At 45.1% G+C, this 17,317-nt stretch overlaps 1 protein-coding gene across 2 annotated transcripts in view; it reads right to left on the bottom strand.

Moving 5' to 3' along the window:
* Ifnar2 (interferon alpha and beta receptor subunit 2) overlaps positions 1-17,109 on the bottom strand; it is a 30,949-nt gene extending 13,840 nt beyond the window's left edge. The window contains exons 1-5 of one of the 2 annotated variants that reach the window (XM_034515707.2): positions 16,810-17,109; positions 6,432-6,523; positions 5,372-5,413; positions 4,302-4,425; positions 2,278-2,450 (exon numbers count right to left, since the gene is read on the bottom strand). In XM_034515707.2, the coding sequence (XP_034371598.1) occupies positions 2,278-2,450; positions 4,302-4,425; positions 5,372-5,413; positions 6,432-6,486 (394 nt within the window). In that variant the 5' untranslated portion in view covers positions 6,487-6,523; positions 16,810-17,109. Of the gene's footprint in view, positions 1-2,277; positions 2,451-4,301; positions 4,426-5,043; positions 5,195-5,371; positions 5,414-6,431; positions 6,524-16,809 lie in introns of those variants that run through there. The other variant, XM_076943149.1, reaches the window with a different exon arrangement.
* Between the last annotated feature and the right edge of the window lie 208 nt (positions 17,110-17,317).

The raw sequence follows: 17,317 nt of genomic DNA, 5'->3' as shown, positions 1-17,317 counted from the left end.
ACACACACACTGAAATTAAGTCCTTCTAACCCACAATCTTTTTTTTATAATTTTACTTAACTACTTTAAAAAACAGAACAAAACAAATCAGGATTTCTCTATAAAGTCTAGTCAGGCCTTGAACTCACAATCTCCTACCTCTGGTTCTTCCATACTGGAATGACAAGCATGTGCCACTATGGCTTATTTGCTTAACTATATGACATAAACATGTCAATAAACATTTATTTACCCTGAGGCTTAGAAAACCATGTCTCATGGGTTAGATTTTGGCATAACCTACAATATCACTTTTTTTTTCTTCTTTTGGATAATTTGCCTTTTTTTTTTTTTTTTTTTTTTTTTTTTTTTTTTTATCTCAAAGGAAAACACAAAGAACAATGCAGGACAGAGCCTGAACATGACTCTCACAAAGTCTAAAATGTTTCTTCTCTGACCTTCATGGAATTTTACTGACTCCCGACTCACTTCATAACTTCCTATGCTGAATTTAAACCCTGTGTTCTTGTGACCCGAACTGGTTCACTCTTAGGAACAAACAGATTATTTTTCTAATATTTCTGAACAGAATCTATGTGTCATTTGGTGTTTCTGGAGCTCAATCTCTGCATTTGTCCTTAGCCATTTCTTTTCCCTTTAAAAAAAATAGGGGGTGTTTTAAAAAAAATTTTTTTTAATTATGTGTATGTGTGCATGTTTGTGAAGAATAGGTACAAGTAAGTGCAGTTGCACACAGTGGCCAGAAGAGGGCAGAAGGTCCCTGAGGCTGGAGTTACAGGTGGTTGTGAGCTGCCCCATTTGAATGTTGGGAACCAAACTGAGACCCTCTGGGGAACACTGTGTATTCTTAACTGCAGGGCCATCTCTCCAGTCCTCTTGGTCATTTCTTTATAACAAATCACTAGAGAGGAATTCTGAGTCATATGCTAAAGGTTTGCAATTTTACTCTCTCTCTATTTGATGGAAATACATCTATTTAAGGTATACATTTAAATTTTTTTTGATATTACATTTAATTCTTTTTTTTTACATTTTTAATTTATTTTGTTTTGTGTGTGAGTATGTGTGTGCATGTGGGCCACTATGTCATAGCACATGTGTGGAGGTCAGGGGACAACTTGTGGAAATCAGCTCTCTGTCTGCCTTGTGGGTTAGGCTTGGTGGCAAGTGCCTTTACCCACTGAGCCATCTTGCTGGCTTATGTTACTTTAAAACAAAACAAAACATAACATAACATAACATGTTGCTGGATCTGTTCAGAAGAACTATGTCAAAGTATGATATCTGTTTTTTTGATTTGGGTTTTTTTTTTTTTTGTTTTTTTTTTTGCTAATCTTGGGGGGTTTGTTTGTTTGCTTGGTACAGCATCTTGCTATGCAGTCTTGGATGGCTTCCCACTTTCTATATAACCTTAGGCTGACCTCAAATCTCAGTTCCCCTCCTGTGTTAGGCTCACGGGTGCTGAGATTACAGGAGTGCACCATTATATCTGGTGGTCTTAGGTTTTAGTATCTTTTTCATATTTGGGATTTGGGTCATGAAAAACACTTATTACTTAAATATATATTCTTTATCATGATCTATAAGCTGTGCTTCAATTTTTTTTTCCCCCTGTGAGTGCAATGTACAGATGTGAATGCTGATCCAAAGCCTGCACGCCCCTAGGACGACTTCATAAGACTGATTCATGATCTGGTCATGGTTCAGCGCCATTATCACTTTCTCAAGTATGTATGAGTGCATACACTTGCCATTTTGTATCAGTATGCTGAAACCAAAAATGTTACCGTGGAAACTAGTTGTAAATTTAGACACTGAAAACACAGTGGCGTTGGAGCCACTAGCATAAGTACTCAGGGAATGGCCTTTAGTCACAGGGGAGACAGAAGGGCCACCCCACTTCTGGGCTCCACTTGCCCTGTGAGCTGAGTGCCACAGCCCTCTTGGCTTACAGTCTCAGATGGTGGGCAGGAAGATACTGGTCTAAAGAGATTCAGCGTAGAGAGAACCATGCAAAGCCTGCCGCTTCCTGCCAGGCTGTAAAGTGAACAGGGAAACAGCGACAATTACCACTGAAAACCTGCCTTATACATACACCAAACAAAACCCTGAGAAGTCCAGGTTATAGACCCATTTTCTAGATGAGAAAGCTGAGGCTCTGAGCAACCAAATGGCCACACAAGGTAGGGCCAGAAGTCAGCCCAGCTCTCCAGCCAAATACCTTCCTATTTCACAGCAAACCACCGATGAGGCTGAGAGACACAGAGACCCATTCACCATTTTCAGGCCAGATGTAGTCCGAGCAGCGGCACACTGTTGCGTCCCCTCTCTGCACTATGACGATGGCGACGTAGAAGTTCTCGTTGCCGTCTGCCCACTCGTCTGTCAGGTCGCATGATGGCTCCGTGATATCTGAACAGTTCTCAACCTTCGTCAGGTTTTCATCTTTGCTTTGAAGGGGAAAAGATGGAAGAAGGAGAGGTGAACACGAGTGTCGTGAGAATCTGTTTCCTGTGCCTCAGGCCTCACTTCTTTTATGATGGCTAAAAGAAATGGTTTGCAGGCTTTGCCCAGATACCCCACAATCACTACATTCTCAAACTGAACACGTTAAACTTCGCATAACCCCCACTTCTAATCTCTTCTGGATTTTTTTCCCTTAAGGGCTCATCCCCAACTGTGACATTATATTTTTATTGTTTAATGGGTGGGATCTACTGCATGCATACATGCATGCATGAATGAATGAATGAATGAATGAACCCTGGGCTTGGGCTTTCCGGGCCTAGGCCCAGACCTCCCTCTCACTCCAGGATAAGTTAGCAGTGCTTTCACTGAGATGCGTCTCTGGCTGAAGGTCATATTGTCTTACGTCTTCAGTGGGAACTGTGCTCTTTTAGGGATATCAGGGACATCTGAGTTACCAAGCTTGGGGAAGTAAGGGAGTCTGCTGGTTAGCTCCCACTGTCAACGGGAGACAGGGAAGAGAACCTAGGGTTGAAGAATTATCTAGAGGGAGTTTGCCTGTGGGCATGTCTGCAGGTGACTATCTTGATGGTTTGCTGAGGTTGGGAGACTCAGCCTGAGGGAGGCTGGCAGCATTCTATAGGTTGGGCATTGGACTGTATAAGTACAGGAAGCTGGCTGGGTGATTTGTTTGACGTGAGCAAGGAGCCAGGCATTTATCCTCTCTCTGCTCAGGATTGATGTGATACCTGAAACTCCTGCCTTGAGTTCCCTCAACAATGGACTGCCACCTGGAACCATAATCCAAAGAAAACACCCCCTTCTTCCTTTGCCAAGTTCCTTTTGGTCAGAGTATTTTATCACAACAACAGAAATGAAATCAGAGTGGGTAAATTAATGATCTGTGCGAGCATCAAGCTGAGGAAAAGGAAGACTTGGCAGGGGAAAGGGAAAGTCACAAGAGCTCTTGCTCTCTCCTGACTGGTGTAACAGTTGGAGATCCGATATATAACAGAAAAGACCATTTCGGGCCAGGGGTACAGGGCTTACATTACAGATACACTCTCTCCAAAGAGCTACCGAGCAAAGCAAGAACTTAGGAAAGTGTCTACTGTTTGTGGGCAGAGAGGAAGGCCAAGGGGGTCTCTGTCAATTCCATCCTTACCCCCACAGCAATGTTTAGGCAGAGACAAACTCTGGGCTAAGTAGTAAGCTGATCAGAGATCTAATGGCTTTGGACCCAAGCTTGTCAAGCAGGGTTTCCTGGAGTATAACTTGTCTCCATGAGTAAAGAAACAGGGACGTAATCCATCAATATGGTCAAGAGATGTTGAGCCTGATGGTTAGTGGGCTCTAGCTTTTAAATGCTAGAGTGACAGGGAGGAGTCACTGTGCAAACTGCAAACTGCCAGGATTTGGCTTGTAAACACAAACTTAGCTTCTGTCCCCAATAGCTTTGGGCTACAGAAGAATTTAAATGAATTGAGAAAGAATAGGTGTTTTGACTTTGGCCCTTTATAAATTAAGAAAAAACAAAGACAAAAACAAGACAGAGAGCTGGAAAGATGGTTGGCCAGCTAACCTCTCGAAAGTCTCAAGCCCAGTGACAGAGACTGTGTCAAAAAATAAGGCAGAGAGTGATTGACAAATACCCAGTGTCAATCTCTGGCCTCTGCACACACGCATGTACTCTCTCACACATACATCTCCCCAAAACATATACATTAACTTAAAAAGTTCTGGGACAGGAAGTATAGCTATGGAGGGGAGAAATCACGCAGCAGGAAGAAAGGTAACATATTCAGTGAGAGAAGAAAAAGGCCACACCAACTGACCTCATGACCGTGTACCAGAATGTGTAGTTAGCTGGTGAGCTGGGCTTGTTTTGTAATTCCCAGTGTGAAATTAGCCGGAAACGTCGTATTGTCAGTTTTATAGTGCAAGGTTCATCTGGATACTCTAGAAAGAACGGGAGGTAAAAAGAAGAAATGATGAGATTTGGAACTCAAGGTTGCTCTCCCCTTAGGAGCTCAGACACACACGTCTTGCGGGCAAGCCCTTGTGGAAGCATTCTGGCGTCTAGTATGTGCAGGAAGTCCACTGGACATGAGAAATGAAGTAATTTGTTTGATTAGTGACAACTTATTGTCAGGGCAGGAAAGCTAACACACAGGAACTCAGCACCCTGTAAACACTGGACAAAGGGCTTCTCCAATTATCCTTGACTGTTATAGTTCACGAAACCAAAATATTCAAGCTCACTCTGGACCAGGGGTGTTCGTCCACACTCCTGTCCCTTCCTTTTCTCTTAATTGGCTTGTAAACTGCTGTGCCACCCACCCCTCTCCCCCTCTATCCCTCCCTCCCCCACAGTCCCTCTTTCTCCCCACCTATGCTTCCCCTTTTATCTCTCCCTCCTTCCCAAGGTCTCTCTCCACTCCCCTTCCCTCCCCGTTACCCCTCTCCTCCTTCTCAACCTCCCCCCACCCCCTCATCTCAAATCCCCACTGCATTTTTTATTCCTCTGGTCACACAAAGGAGAACAAATTTCAGTTAAAGAAATGTGTTTTCCTTTACCTGAAACCAATATGGAGAAGATTAGAAGTTAAAGAGAAATTGGTCTGGACCATTTTCTGTTTCTTCATTCTTTTTTTAGTGAGATCAAAGCTTCAGTATCCTCTGAGGGCTCCTCCTAGTGACCACTGGTGTTTTCTGTTTTTGTCTTCCCCTTATGATAGTTTAGGGCACAAATGATGAGAAACACTCTTAGCTCCTCCACCCAGAAAGGATTCCAATAAACTGGTCAGCCCGTCTGGGGTCATAAACAAAAGTGCCCCTTTCCTGCCTATTAGCTAGGCACTTTGACCCTTACATTAAATTTAGTCAAGCTCAGAACAGTTCTTACCATCAAAAGCAGTTGGTAACTTAGTCTCTGGGCTCGCACACACTAGGAGAAAGCACAACAGGTTATAAGGTTTGTTCTGGGCCCAGACTGTCAACATTACTCTAAATGTTGAGTCTCTGACATGCACGTGCTACTAAATGTTAAGATTTTCTCATGCTAACAAATGCTAACAAAATCCTTTGGAGATTATGGATGCTCTTGGCTAACGTGGTATGGCTGCCACATGTGCCATCTGAAGGTGGCATTCAGGGCAGATGTAAAGTAAGACCTCTGGGACTTGGCAGAAATAGCAGGGGTTGGACAGGTTGACGGAGTGTCTGAGAAGTGGCTGTCTATATGACACATTTCTCAGGATATAAATAAGCACACTGTTAATTAATACATTTAAAGTAAAGATATTTAACAAGAGCAGCAGATGAAGAGAGAATATTTGTGACTGGAATTAGTGAGTGCCGTCCCCTTGGAGGAGGTCCGAGCGAGAGGGGTCATTTATTTCCTGATCTTACAGGGAGTGGGGTTCCTGGCATTTTACAGAACGTGGAGACCGTGGGTGGGACACATTATCCGTGCATACCTACACTGAGACATTTGTCAGACGCCTGGATCCCCTAAGGACAATGTATGGGAGAGATGACATTGTGGAATTAAAACCGTTAAGAGGAAGGAAAAGAAAGGATGTGAAGAAATATAACTGTAAAAAAGCTAAGAGCTAAAGAGAAGGAAATACATAAATCAATGTTTTAGGATGGATTTTCAATTTAGTTTCGATGGGAAGGGATAAAGGGACGGTCACTTTCTAAACTCCACCGTGGGTGAGATTCAGAGTATGAAGAGTGGCAACCCTTTGAATTATAAACAAGGCAGTTTCCCCCAATAGGAATGCAGCCTCTATTGTTCTGGCTTAGCTAAAATTAAGGGGCAGACACCCCTGGGATGCCTAATCCAGGTCATGCTGATCTGGGTCCTCCAGATACCAGGTTGCTGCTCCACACCAGGGCTCTCTGTGATGACAGGAACACAGGCTTTCTCCTCTAATGGCTGTGCTGAAAGCAGCACTTACCCACAAGACACACGCTAAGGAAGCCAATGGCACCGACAGCGCACTTTGAACGCATCCTGTTTCGTTTGTAAGTCCTTTATCTGCTCTCACACCTGAAAGAGATCAATACTGAGGTGGTCAAAACTCAGAAGTACCCAATTATATTGTAATACATATGATATCCATATATATGCTAATGAGAGACGAGTAAGAATTAGTCAGATTTAGCTGAAGATTCGGCCCTTTGTAGCCCTGGATTGGTTAGCATCAGGGTTAAACTTGCATGATGGTGTGAGTGTGCACATCTGTCATCTGAGCAGAGAGGTGGGGAAGGGTCAGACGTTCAAGGTCAACCTCAGCTACATAGTGATTTGAGGCCAGCCTGGAGGGGCCACCCTTTCTTTTAAAAAAAAAATTAAAAAGTAGCCAGATTCCCAGTTTCAGCCTTTCCTTGTTCCTTGGGACTCGCTCAGCTCACCACCTTCTCTCGGCTGTGGTACCGATTCCTAGGTAAAAAGACTTTTTTTTTTTTTTGAAGCTTAAATTTTGAACTGGCAATAGGCATTTGGTTAATTTAATTATTAAATAATTAAATCTTAAAAATGTAGCTATGTGTCTCTGGGTGGGAATGTGTGTGTATTCATTGCTGCCTGTGACCAGCTAAGCAGCCGAAGGGGTCACAGGCAATTACGGCCACCCGGTATCAGTGTGGAGAAGTCACTCCTCCGTGAGAGTAAGCTGAGCCATCTCTCCATTATGGTTGTGTGACACAGGCCACATAGCACAGGTTGGCTCAATCCTGAGAGAGTCTCCTGCCTCAGCTTCCCAAATGCTAGGACTACAGACAGACACCATCGTTCTGGCCAAACGTATTTCCCTTTTCTTGTACCCGAGAGGTAGATTATACAGCTCTGTTCTACGTATTTTCTTTTTTTCTGCCTAATAAATTTGAGAAGCCTTCCAACCAAAGAAAATCTTCTTACTTTTTGAGATAGTTGCACAGCAGGACTCTAGGGCTATGCCTACATTACCAGAGCCACATTGCAGCTACCGGATGGATTAGACCTACTCAAACTGTGAGCCAGATAACTCTCTCCTTTGAGTTGCTTCTGGTCGGGATTTGGTTACAACAGGGAAAAGGTAACTAATACAGAAAGCTTGCAACAAGTGCAGCCTTTGCTGTTACAAACTTGGCCGGCTGGTTCCTAAGCCTTCTGAATGGTTTTTGGGTGGAATGTGGAAGATTTTGGAGCCGTTGGTTATAGAAGCTTTTAAGTGCCTATAAACTGCTTAAAGCTTTAAAGACCAAAACTGTTCTCAGACATACAAGCAGTAAAGACTGTCCTCTATAGCTTCAGAGAGGAACAAGAACTCTGCTGGGAAGTTGGCTAAAGGTCACTTGTGCTATTATCTCGGGCAAAGAATCTGCCTGCATCCTGAGAATCTGAGCAGGCTGAGAGGGAAGTAACAGGTTACTTTGTATGAAGGACATCTTAATTAATGATGGGGTGCACGTGCAGGCTGTCATGGCTATGAAGAGAAAGCAATCGAAGAGGTAGAAGACAAGGGTATCCCCCCTCTATTGGAAAACCTCTGCCCAGAACAGCAGCTGTGGTCCAAGGAGGCCAGGCTACATTGTCTCAAATTGACGGCAGAATCTCAGTGTTCTATGTGGTGCTGGCTTTGCAGGAATGCAAGACACAAGAGCAAGTAGATGAAGAGAGTCTTATACAGATGTTTTAGAAAGTTTACGAGAAGCTGTAACATATATTTCTTGCATGAAGCTCCTGAATAGGCTGTGTAAAGCCATGCAGGGAAAACCCCCAAAGGTTATCGGTGATGTCAAAATGGGAGGTGTTCACCAAGGAAAGCCCCAGGTAACAAGTTGGGGCTGGTCCAAGGGGAAGGACATCTGCATCACAGGAGACCTGGAGAGGCAGGGCTATTCAAGACTGTTAGACCCCAAATAATGTCACCAAGGGCCTTGGATGCCAGATATGAAACTGTAGGAGTCTTTTTCTGTCAACTATTCAATCCTGTTGTCCCTTTTTTGTCGGGGACTTTTTTTTAAGTATGAGGGAACTTGGCCTTTCCTGATACAAATCAATTTTTTTCTTGTGAGCTCTCTGCCTGTCTTTTGATTGATTACTCGTGCTGTGGTGTGTGTGTGTGTGTGTGTGTGTGTGTGTGTACCACTTGGAAGTTTCTGAGTTTTACTCTTTCATATGGAAAAGTATAATTGTCTCTCCTTATCTGAGAATTCTGCATTAGTGTATTAGACCAGCTTTGTACAGGATTTTGTATGGAAACAAAAGAACTGTACCTGTATTGAATTGGTATAGGTGATTGTTTTCATTTTCATTAGTTTGTAAATGATACAATGTAACTGTCTACATATCATTTGTATTACACTAGGTATTGCATGCAATTTGGACATGATTTAAATAAACAAGCAGACAACAAACTAGGCAACAATTCTTGTTTTCTTTTGAACATCGTCTCATGTATTCTATGCTGGCCTTGAACTTGCTCTATAACAGAATGACCTTGAATTTATGGTTCTTTCCCTCTACTTCATAAGAAGTCTGCCATCGAATCTGGTTTGATTCGGTGCTGGGGATGCAGCTCAAACCCACGTATGACAGACAGGCATTCTATCACTCCAGACATAGAGCCAGCCCCGATCTTTATGTTTTTAATTTTTCATCTTCTGAGACAAGATCTCCACATGTAGATCAGGCCGGTTGGAATTTGGAGTCTACCTACTTCACGAATGCTGAATGCTATACACCACCTTGCCCAGGGAGGACGGGTTATATGCAGTCATGATGCTATCATATACAAGGGGTTTGAGCATCCTTGGAGTTTGATATCCCAAGAGACTCTGGACCCAACCCCTGAGGTTATCAAGAAATGACTTTATTTTCTCAGCTTCTGGAGTTTGTACTGGTATTCCCCATTCCAACGTGAGATAAGGGTTTGGAAGTTGAAAGGATCGTCAGTTGATCTTATTTCTTCTTTCACTGAAGTTTTAGAGGTCAAAGAGAGATTGTTCCCCCCCCCCCCCAATAAATCGTTTGAGACAGAAATAAAAAAGAAAAAGGAGCAGGAAATGGCTGACTCAGCTTAAGCTACAAACACCTTTGCTTTAAAATTCCCCTTGACTGCATGGTGGCAGGTCCCAGTCACAGAATCTTCTAGAGATATTTAGAAGGTTAAATTCCAGGTTAAAACTCACATTCCTTCTGCAGAGACAGCCAATCACCTTCTCCACAACTTATCTCATAACCCTGCTTTCCCGTGGAAGTACCTTCTGGGATAGCCTTGTGACATGTGTCACAACTCCCACCGCTGCTCCACGGAAGACAGGGTGCATGGCTAGAAACCTGCTTGAACACAGGCACACCTGCATGGTCACATGTGAGATAACTCACATCCCAGCACCTGACCTGAACCCTTGGGCCTCCACTTTTCTTCTGATAGTGAGAGATCTTTGTTTTCATTGTGTATTTGCAGGAAGACTCACTTGCTTCAGTAGTGGGAGCATGGACACACACACACACACACACACACACACACACACACACACACCATTCTTCTCCTCTAGGCCAGGAATATTTCCTCCCCTTGCTTTGTTCCAGGCAAAATGAGGCTCCACTGTACACAAGACATCTTCTAACTAAATTCTTTTTTGTCCTGCCTGAATTCCTAACAGAGACCCTAAAAGTCTCCCTGACCCCAAACAGCTCTGTCTTCCTAAAACAGAGCTCTTATTGTCTCTGGACACAGGCCTCTCAGTCTCAGGGCCTTGTATACTGAAGGACTTACTTTCACATTCTTCTGCCTCAATTTCCCCAAGTTATCTTTGACCCTGGTTTGTTAGCACCTTCTGATGGGATGGTAGTACATCCTGGGCTCAAAGCACCAGCTCACATTTGTGCTGCGTTCCCCCCCCCCCCGTCCCTCTCCTCCCCCCCCCCCCCCCCAGCAAGATGGGCTAACCAGGACTCATGAGTACTGTAGCTTCATGGTTGGGTACCAACTAGGTCACACCAGCAGAATCTCATTGTGCCACAAAAGCCCTTCCGGTGCAAGCGCTGGGGGGTCAGGATTGGGTGCTTCAGCCCTGCATTGTACTGGGACCACTGGTTCTTTTATAACAGGAAACTGGCTGGAGTTCAGGGCTTGTGGGAACAAGTCTATAAGTCCCCCATCCCCCAAGGCACTAGCAGATCAGAACAGAGGTTTACAGACACTTAGACACGGACAGTGGGTGGGTCCTTAGAAAAGGGAGTGAGGGAGCCAATAGGTCAGCCCTACATGAATGCCAAGAACTCACCACCGCAGAGCCTCGAGGATCTGTACTGCCCACCCCTAGGAGCCTCCTGGCATCTTTTGACAAGGAAAATATCAAAATAGCTACCAAAGTGGTCACAAAGAGACCAAGCATTCTTCTACAAACTTTGAAGGTTTTTCCAACAGCCGTTAAGTTGCTACCCAGATCCAGATATTATTCTGTCAGTAACTTAATCTTCCGGAACAAACCATTCTCAGGAGTCTAATAATACCGTTTAAGGTTTGAGAAATACTGGAGTGGCAGGTCTTCACCTCTTTCGCTTTTTCGTTTTGTTCTGTGTTTTTGTATTTGTTGTTGTGGTTTTTGTTTGTTTTGGTTTGTGGGTTGGTGTGTTCAGGTTTGTGTGTTCAGGCATGTGGAGGCCAGAGGTCGATGTTAGGTGTCTTCATCCATCACTGTTCACCTCATTCGTTTATTTTTAGCAAAGTGACAAGAAATTTCATTTAAAGAGACAAACACGTTTCAGAGGAGTGGCTTCAAGGCCCAAGGGCAGCCATACCTCAGTTTTGGAGGCAGGGTTTCTTACTGAATCTGGAACCCACAGACTGGACTGCACCGGCCCATCCAGAAGGACCCAGGGATTCTCCTGTATCATCCATTTCAGAGCTGGGATCACAGGCGACAGGCGTGTGTCAACCCTGCCCAGCTCTTTTTTCCGGGTTCTAAGGGAATCGATTGAACACGTGACCTCCTGCTTGTGTAGCAAGGTCTTTACCCACTGAGCCTGAATGTTTTGCTTTCTGCCCTGAACATTTTGACTGAGGACCACTTTGGTTTGTGTCAGTTTCCGGCTACCAAACCCTTCCTTCTCCACACTTGGATACAAAAGAATCCGTGACCCAAGGCCCCATAAAGTCCTTTCTTCCGGCTCCTAAGCCCCTAAGTTCCTGAGCTGGTGAATCTATTCTGCACCAAAAGAAAGCTGCCAGGCTTTCTTTTAGTCTAACCTTGTTTATGATAATTTGCTGTTTCTGGCATTTTATTTTCTAGTTGTCCCCTCCGTCACAACCCTCACCCCTGGCCTTTCCTATATGAGAAATTTGATCACCGACTTTGAACTTGAATGGTGCGCCGGGCAGACAAAGCTCAGAATCATTGATTGACTCTGGCAAAGTCTGGGGTTGGCTTGGTTTTCGTTGTTATTATTGTTGGGTTTTGTTTTCTTCCTTAACTTTTTCTTTCCAGAAACTTCTCAAATCTCTTCTTCTACTCATTCTTTTTTGATGAACTGACATTGTTTAAGGTCTCTTGAGGCCGAACATTCAAACCATTCTATGGCTGGGTTTATTTATTTTTTTTTTTAGGTCACCAGCGCTATTTCCCCTCCCCCCACCTCAGTGCCACTTCTTTAGTCCTGTTTTGGTGTACATGTGTGCATTTTCTGTTATTCTTGGGGCTTTTGCTATACAAAAGAGTCTAACCATCCTAAATACTTGATTGTAGTTTGTCTGCTTCCTAGGAGACTCTTCTAACTAACTTAATCTGTCTCTTTCCTTTGCTTCCCTTTGGGCTTAAACCAAGCCTTTCTGCTGTTAAAATATTTTTACATGGGGCTGGAGAGATGGCTCAGCAGTGGAGAGGCCTTATTGCTTTCGCAGATTCTATTCCCAGCACCCACATGGTGGCTCACAACCATCTGTAGCTCCTCTTCTGGCCACTGACACTAACCGTGCACACAGTGCAACAGATACATTCATGCAAAACGCTCGCACATAAATGAAATAAATCCAAATTTTTAAAAATTTAAATATATTTATTTGTCATCTTCTCTCATTCTTAAATACCAGATATACAGGATCAAACCTAGGAGGCCTCACGAACACTAGGCAAGCACTCTCCCAAGAGAGAGACTACCCAGCTTTCTTATTTTAAAGACTCCTTGTGAGCTTCCTGTCCTTCTGTCTCCCACTCCACAGAGCTGTGCTTGGGTGGCTTCCATGGCTGCTGCTGTACTATAGAGCACTGAAATCATAAACGTCTTCTCATATAACTCAGTGGATTCTGCTTTGTCAGGAGAGTGAGGGGGGCAGCTTCTTGTTCTGAAGGAGGAGCTCATTCTACGGGGCACACGAGAATGTGAGTGCAGCCTGTGCCAACCCCTGGGCTTGCTTTCTCCACAGAGACTTTGATGACTGGTACGCAGCTCACTGCCCATAGGGGAGAGTCGAGTGGAGCCAACCATTTGTCTTGGATTGCTCCCCAATCGTGGCAGATACTTGGAGCACCATCCCCTGCCAAGGGCCTCTGCTCGCTCGCACAAAGGCCCACTGCTCCTCTGAGAAAAAGAAAAGGCCACGCTTGGCCTTTTGCTTCTTTCTTGATGACTATAAAAAATGTTCAACACTCCTGTGAACCTGTAGCACAGCTACATTTAAAAAGGCACTTTTAAAGAATCTCAGAATTAAAAATGAACGAACAAAAGCTAAGGTGAGGTTTAAGGCTACTCAGTCTACAGACAGGCTTTAAGGCTAAAGTGTGTGTCTTCCTGTTGGCCCCAGAAAAAATGCTTTCCAATGATTTCCACCCCTTCCTGAACCTCATCCCCACCCCACATCCTTAACCCTCGCTCTATACACCCCCTTCCTCTGCTTTCTACTGTTGTTCCTCCCCCCTTCCCCCCCAGACAGTGTAGCCCTGGCTGTCCTGGAACTCACTCCGTAGACCAGGCTAGCCTTGAACTCAGAAATTCGCCTCCCTCTGCCTCCCTCCCCTTCCTACTGTTTTTCCGCATCAGACAACCTCCTTTCAGAAGGAACTGTTTGCCATTTGCTCTTTCTTGAATTGCACACACTAGCTTAATTCTTTTTGTTGTTGTTTGTTTCTTTGGAGGTAGCCTCTTACTATGTAGTCCTGGATGGCATGGGATAACCTGAGGTTATCCATAGATAACCCAGACTGGCCTTGAACTCACAAACATCCATTTTTCTCGGGTGCCTCAGTCCAGGGATTAAAGGCTTAATTCTTTTTTTTTTTTTTTTTAAGATTTTATTTATTTATTTTCTGTAGGTGAGTATATTGGCACTCTCTTCAGACACACCAGAAGAGGGCACTGGATCCCATTATAGATGGTTGTGAGCCACCATGTGGTTGCTGGGAATTGAACTCAGGACCTCTGGAAGAGCAGTTAGTGCTCTTAACCACTGAGCCATCTCTCCAGCCCCTAAAGGCTTAATTCTTAGAGAATTCCAAAGAATGAAATTCTAGTTTCATTCTTTGTGTGCACATGTGTGGATTTGGTGTATGTTTGGGTGTGTGTCCCTATGCACCAGTAAGCTAAGGCCAGACAAACATAGGCAGAGTCAGCAGTCTTTCCTCTGTACCTTCTCACCTGTTCTGGAGACAGGGACTCTAGCTGAACATGAAGCTTACTGTTAAGGTGAAGCTAGCTAGCCAGAGTGCTGCTGCAACCCACCAGTTTTCACTGTCCAGGGCTGGGGTTAAAGCTATGCATGGCTATGGCTTGTATGTGGGGACTGGGGATTCGAACTCTTTTTCAGAACCAAGGCTCCTACTCATGGAGCCATCTCTCCAGTCCCCACTATACTTTAAAGATACCACAGTGGTCTTTGAATATCCCTTGGGGGTTGGTGCCAGGAGCCTTAGCCCCAGAATCAAGGGTTCTCAAGTTTTTTTTATTAAAGTGGCAGGATATCTGCACAGAACATATACCCTCTCACATAAAGTAAATCGTCACCATATTACTTAGAATGCCCTGTACAATGTAACTAGCTCCTACGCTGTGTCTCAGTCATTGTTCTAGGGCTGTGGAGAGACACCATGACCAAGACAACTCTTGTATAAAGAAAACATTTAACTGGGGTCTTGATTCAGTCCATCACCATCATGGCAGGGAGCATGGTGGCTGCAGGCAGGTGCTGGCACAGAAGCCCGAGAGCTACATCCTGATCCACAGGCAGAGAGTAGAGAGAGACTCTAGACCTGGGCTTTCGAAACCTCAAAACCCACGCCCAGTGACACAAGTCCTTTAATGATACCACACCTCCTAATCCCTCCCTGACAGCTCATCAACTGGGGAGTAAGCATGAGCTAATGAGCCAATAGTGGTCTCTCCCATTCAAACCACCACACACTGTGTGTGTGTGTGGGTGTGTGTGTGTGGGGTAGTGGCATAAAAATAGTTCATACATGATCAGTACCCTGGTTCAGCCTGCAGTCATGATGGCTATACATAAGAAGAGTGGACAAAACACAGGCTCTGTGCCAACACACCTGATTTCATGAATGACAGAATGTACTTTTGACAATTCTGGAATCAAGCATGGCAGCATGAATGACTCTTCTCACTTGGTTACCCGTTTTAAAGTACTTCTTAAAATCAATGCATTTTAATTTGGGTGATAGGTTAGATACAATATGAAGACCAGTAATCAGAGAACGTATTTGTATCACTGACTCTGCACAGTGTGAATGTCTAGAGATGTAACAGGAAAATTAGTTCCTTGAGGCTCTGTGCCGACAGGTAGGAGTAATAGAATCTTCATTCAGGAATTTGGGAGCAGACTAATTTTTTTTTTTCCTTCTCTTCGTTTGAGATAAGATCTCACCAAGCAACTTACACCTGTCTCTAATACAAAATCCTTTCGCCTTAGTCTCTTGAGTTTTAAGTGAGATTACAGGTTACCCAGTAGATATGGGTATGTATGTTTTACGTCTGGTCTGGGGATACCTCGACAGTTAAGTATTATCATTTATCTGATATGGTTTCACCACCCCAACAACAACAAAAAATAATTTCACTTCTAAAACAGTACCTCTTTAGGCTATGTTCTTTCTAGGTTTGTTTTAGACACATTGTTGAGTAACTCAAACCAAACCTCAGAGAGATCTTTAGCTTAACATTAGCTAATGAATTAAAATTTGCAGCCTGAGAATCCAAAAAAAGCCAGGGCTTTCAAGAATACAAGAGCTCTATGGTTAACCTACACCTTCAGCACCTTCTTAATATTTAAATAAATACGGGGGGGGGAAGGAACTTTAGAATAAAAAGTCACATCCGGGTTTTTCTTTTTATGACTTAAAATTGAAAACCCACTTTAGAACAGCAGTCACTTCCTGAGCCACTCGGATGAACGTCATTAGAGATCCCCAAATCGCTAGTGTGTTGGTGAATTCGATGAAGCCATATTTGGTGTAGCCTCTGTTACCCCAGTACCAGACCCCACCTCATTACTGTTCTCAAGGCTGCACAGAAGGATTGACAGGCAAGGGACAGGAGAAAGTGGGGCAGACTCAATCTCTGGTCCCAATCTCAGCACCTTTCTTAGATGATACTTGGACTATTTCCTAAGATCTCTTGTCAAACAAAACAGGGACATCAAACAAACATTAAAACACAAAAGTTCATAGGTTGTCAAAGATTTTCAATAAATCCATGTTAACCAAATAAACGGGTCGATGGGGCCAACGGTTTACAACATGCAACTATCGGCTTGCTTGGAATAGAAATGCAAGCTACCAATAAACCCAGCGCCCACCGACTACGGGGCCAGGACCTCAGGTCCCCGACCTCCCACTTTCCCAGGGGTGCATCAGAATGCAGGACACTCCAGCGCCTGTTACCCTTCAGTGATCGCGTAGGGACGTGAACCAATGATCCTGGGACTTATGTTTCAGGGCGCGGAGTGTGTGTGTGTGTGTGTGTGTGTGTGTGTGTGTGTGTGTGTAACGGGGGATGTCATCTGGCAGTGGCTAGTGCTGAGGTGTTCCATGCACCCTCGGTGAAGCGACTCGGGTGAGGTGAAGGCAGATGGAGAGCCCGCAAAAACCCAGAGTTCACCAAAGGAGCGATGAAAGGAAGGCGGCCATACAGGGACCATGAGGGTCCCCCAGACGCAGCCTGGTCGTGAGGTCGCAGGAGCCAGAGTCCCTAGAACTTCAGGGAAGAACAGCAGGAAGAGGCGGAGTCCCGAAGAGGAGAAATAAAAAGGGGATTCCGGGAACTGGCGGGGAGGCGGCCCTGCCCTACTGTCTACGATGCCAGCGGCACCCATTCACGTTCCCGCGGTCCCCGCAGTACAGTACCTGAACGGCCGGGTCTCATGGATCCTCCTCTGGGATGTCCTCGGGCCACCTCCGAGCTGCCCTGGGCGCCAGGCGCAGCTGCGCAAGGCTGGCGAGCAGTGGAGGCAGGCGGGAGCCGACTCAGGCCTAAAGCGGGAGGGACGGCGGAGTGGTGGCCCTTGCTCCGCGACCCGGAGAGCCTCCGCTAGCGGCTAGGTTTCCCCGGGTCTGGAGCTAGACCACGCAGACGCCAGGAGGCCAAGGGCTCCCCGCCGCGGGGGTCGCGGCGAATAGAAAACGAGGCGGTAGGCGGGGCCCGGGCGGGGCGAGCCCGGGAGCAGGCGACAAATGGGCACTTTCGCGTCCATTACAACCCCACCTACTTCAAGTACAGTCCAGGGAGCCAGAGATAACGGATTGGGGGTTGTTGTGTTTATCGCGGCCTCCTGGGGGTGGGGTGGGGGTGGGGGACACGGGACTAGGTAGTGCCTGATATCTAGAACTAACTGGATACGAAAGGGTTGGATGC

Source organism: Arvicanthis niloticus, chromosome 12 (genome assembly GCF_011762505.2).
Source record: "Arvicanthis niloticus isolate mArvNil1 chromosome 12, mArvNil1.pat.X, whole genome shotgun sequence".
In the NCBI taxonomy this organism is placed as follows: domain Eukaryota; kingdom Metazoa; phylum Chordata; class Mammalia; order Rodentia; family Muridae; genus Arvicanthis; species Arvicanthis niloticus.
This window is presented reverse-complemented; position numbering and strand designations above follow the sequence as displayed.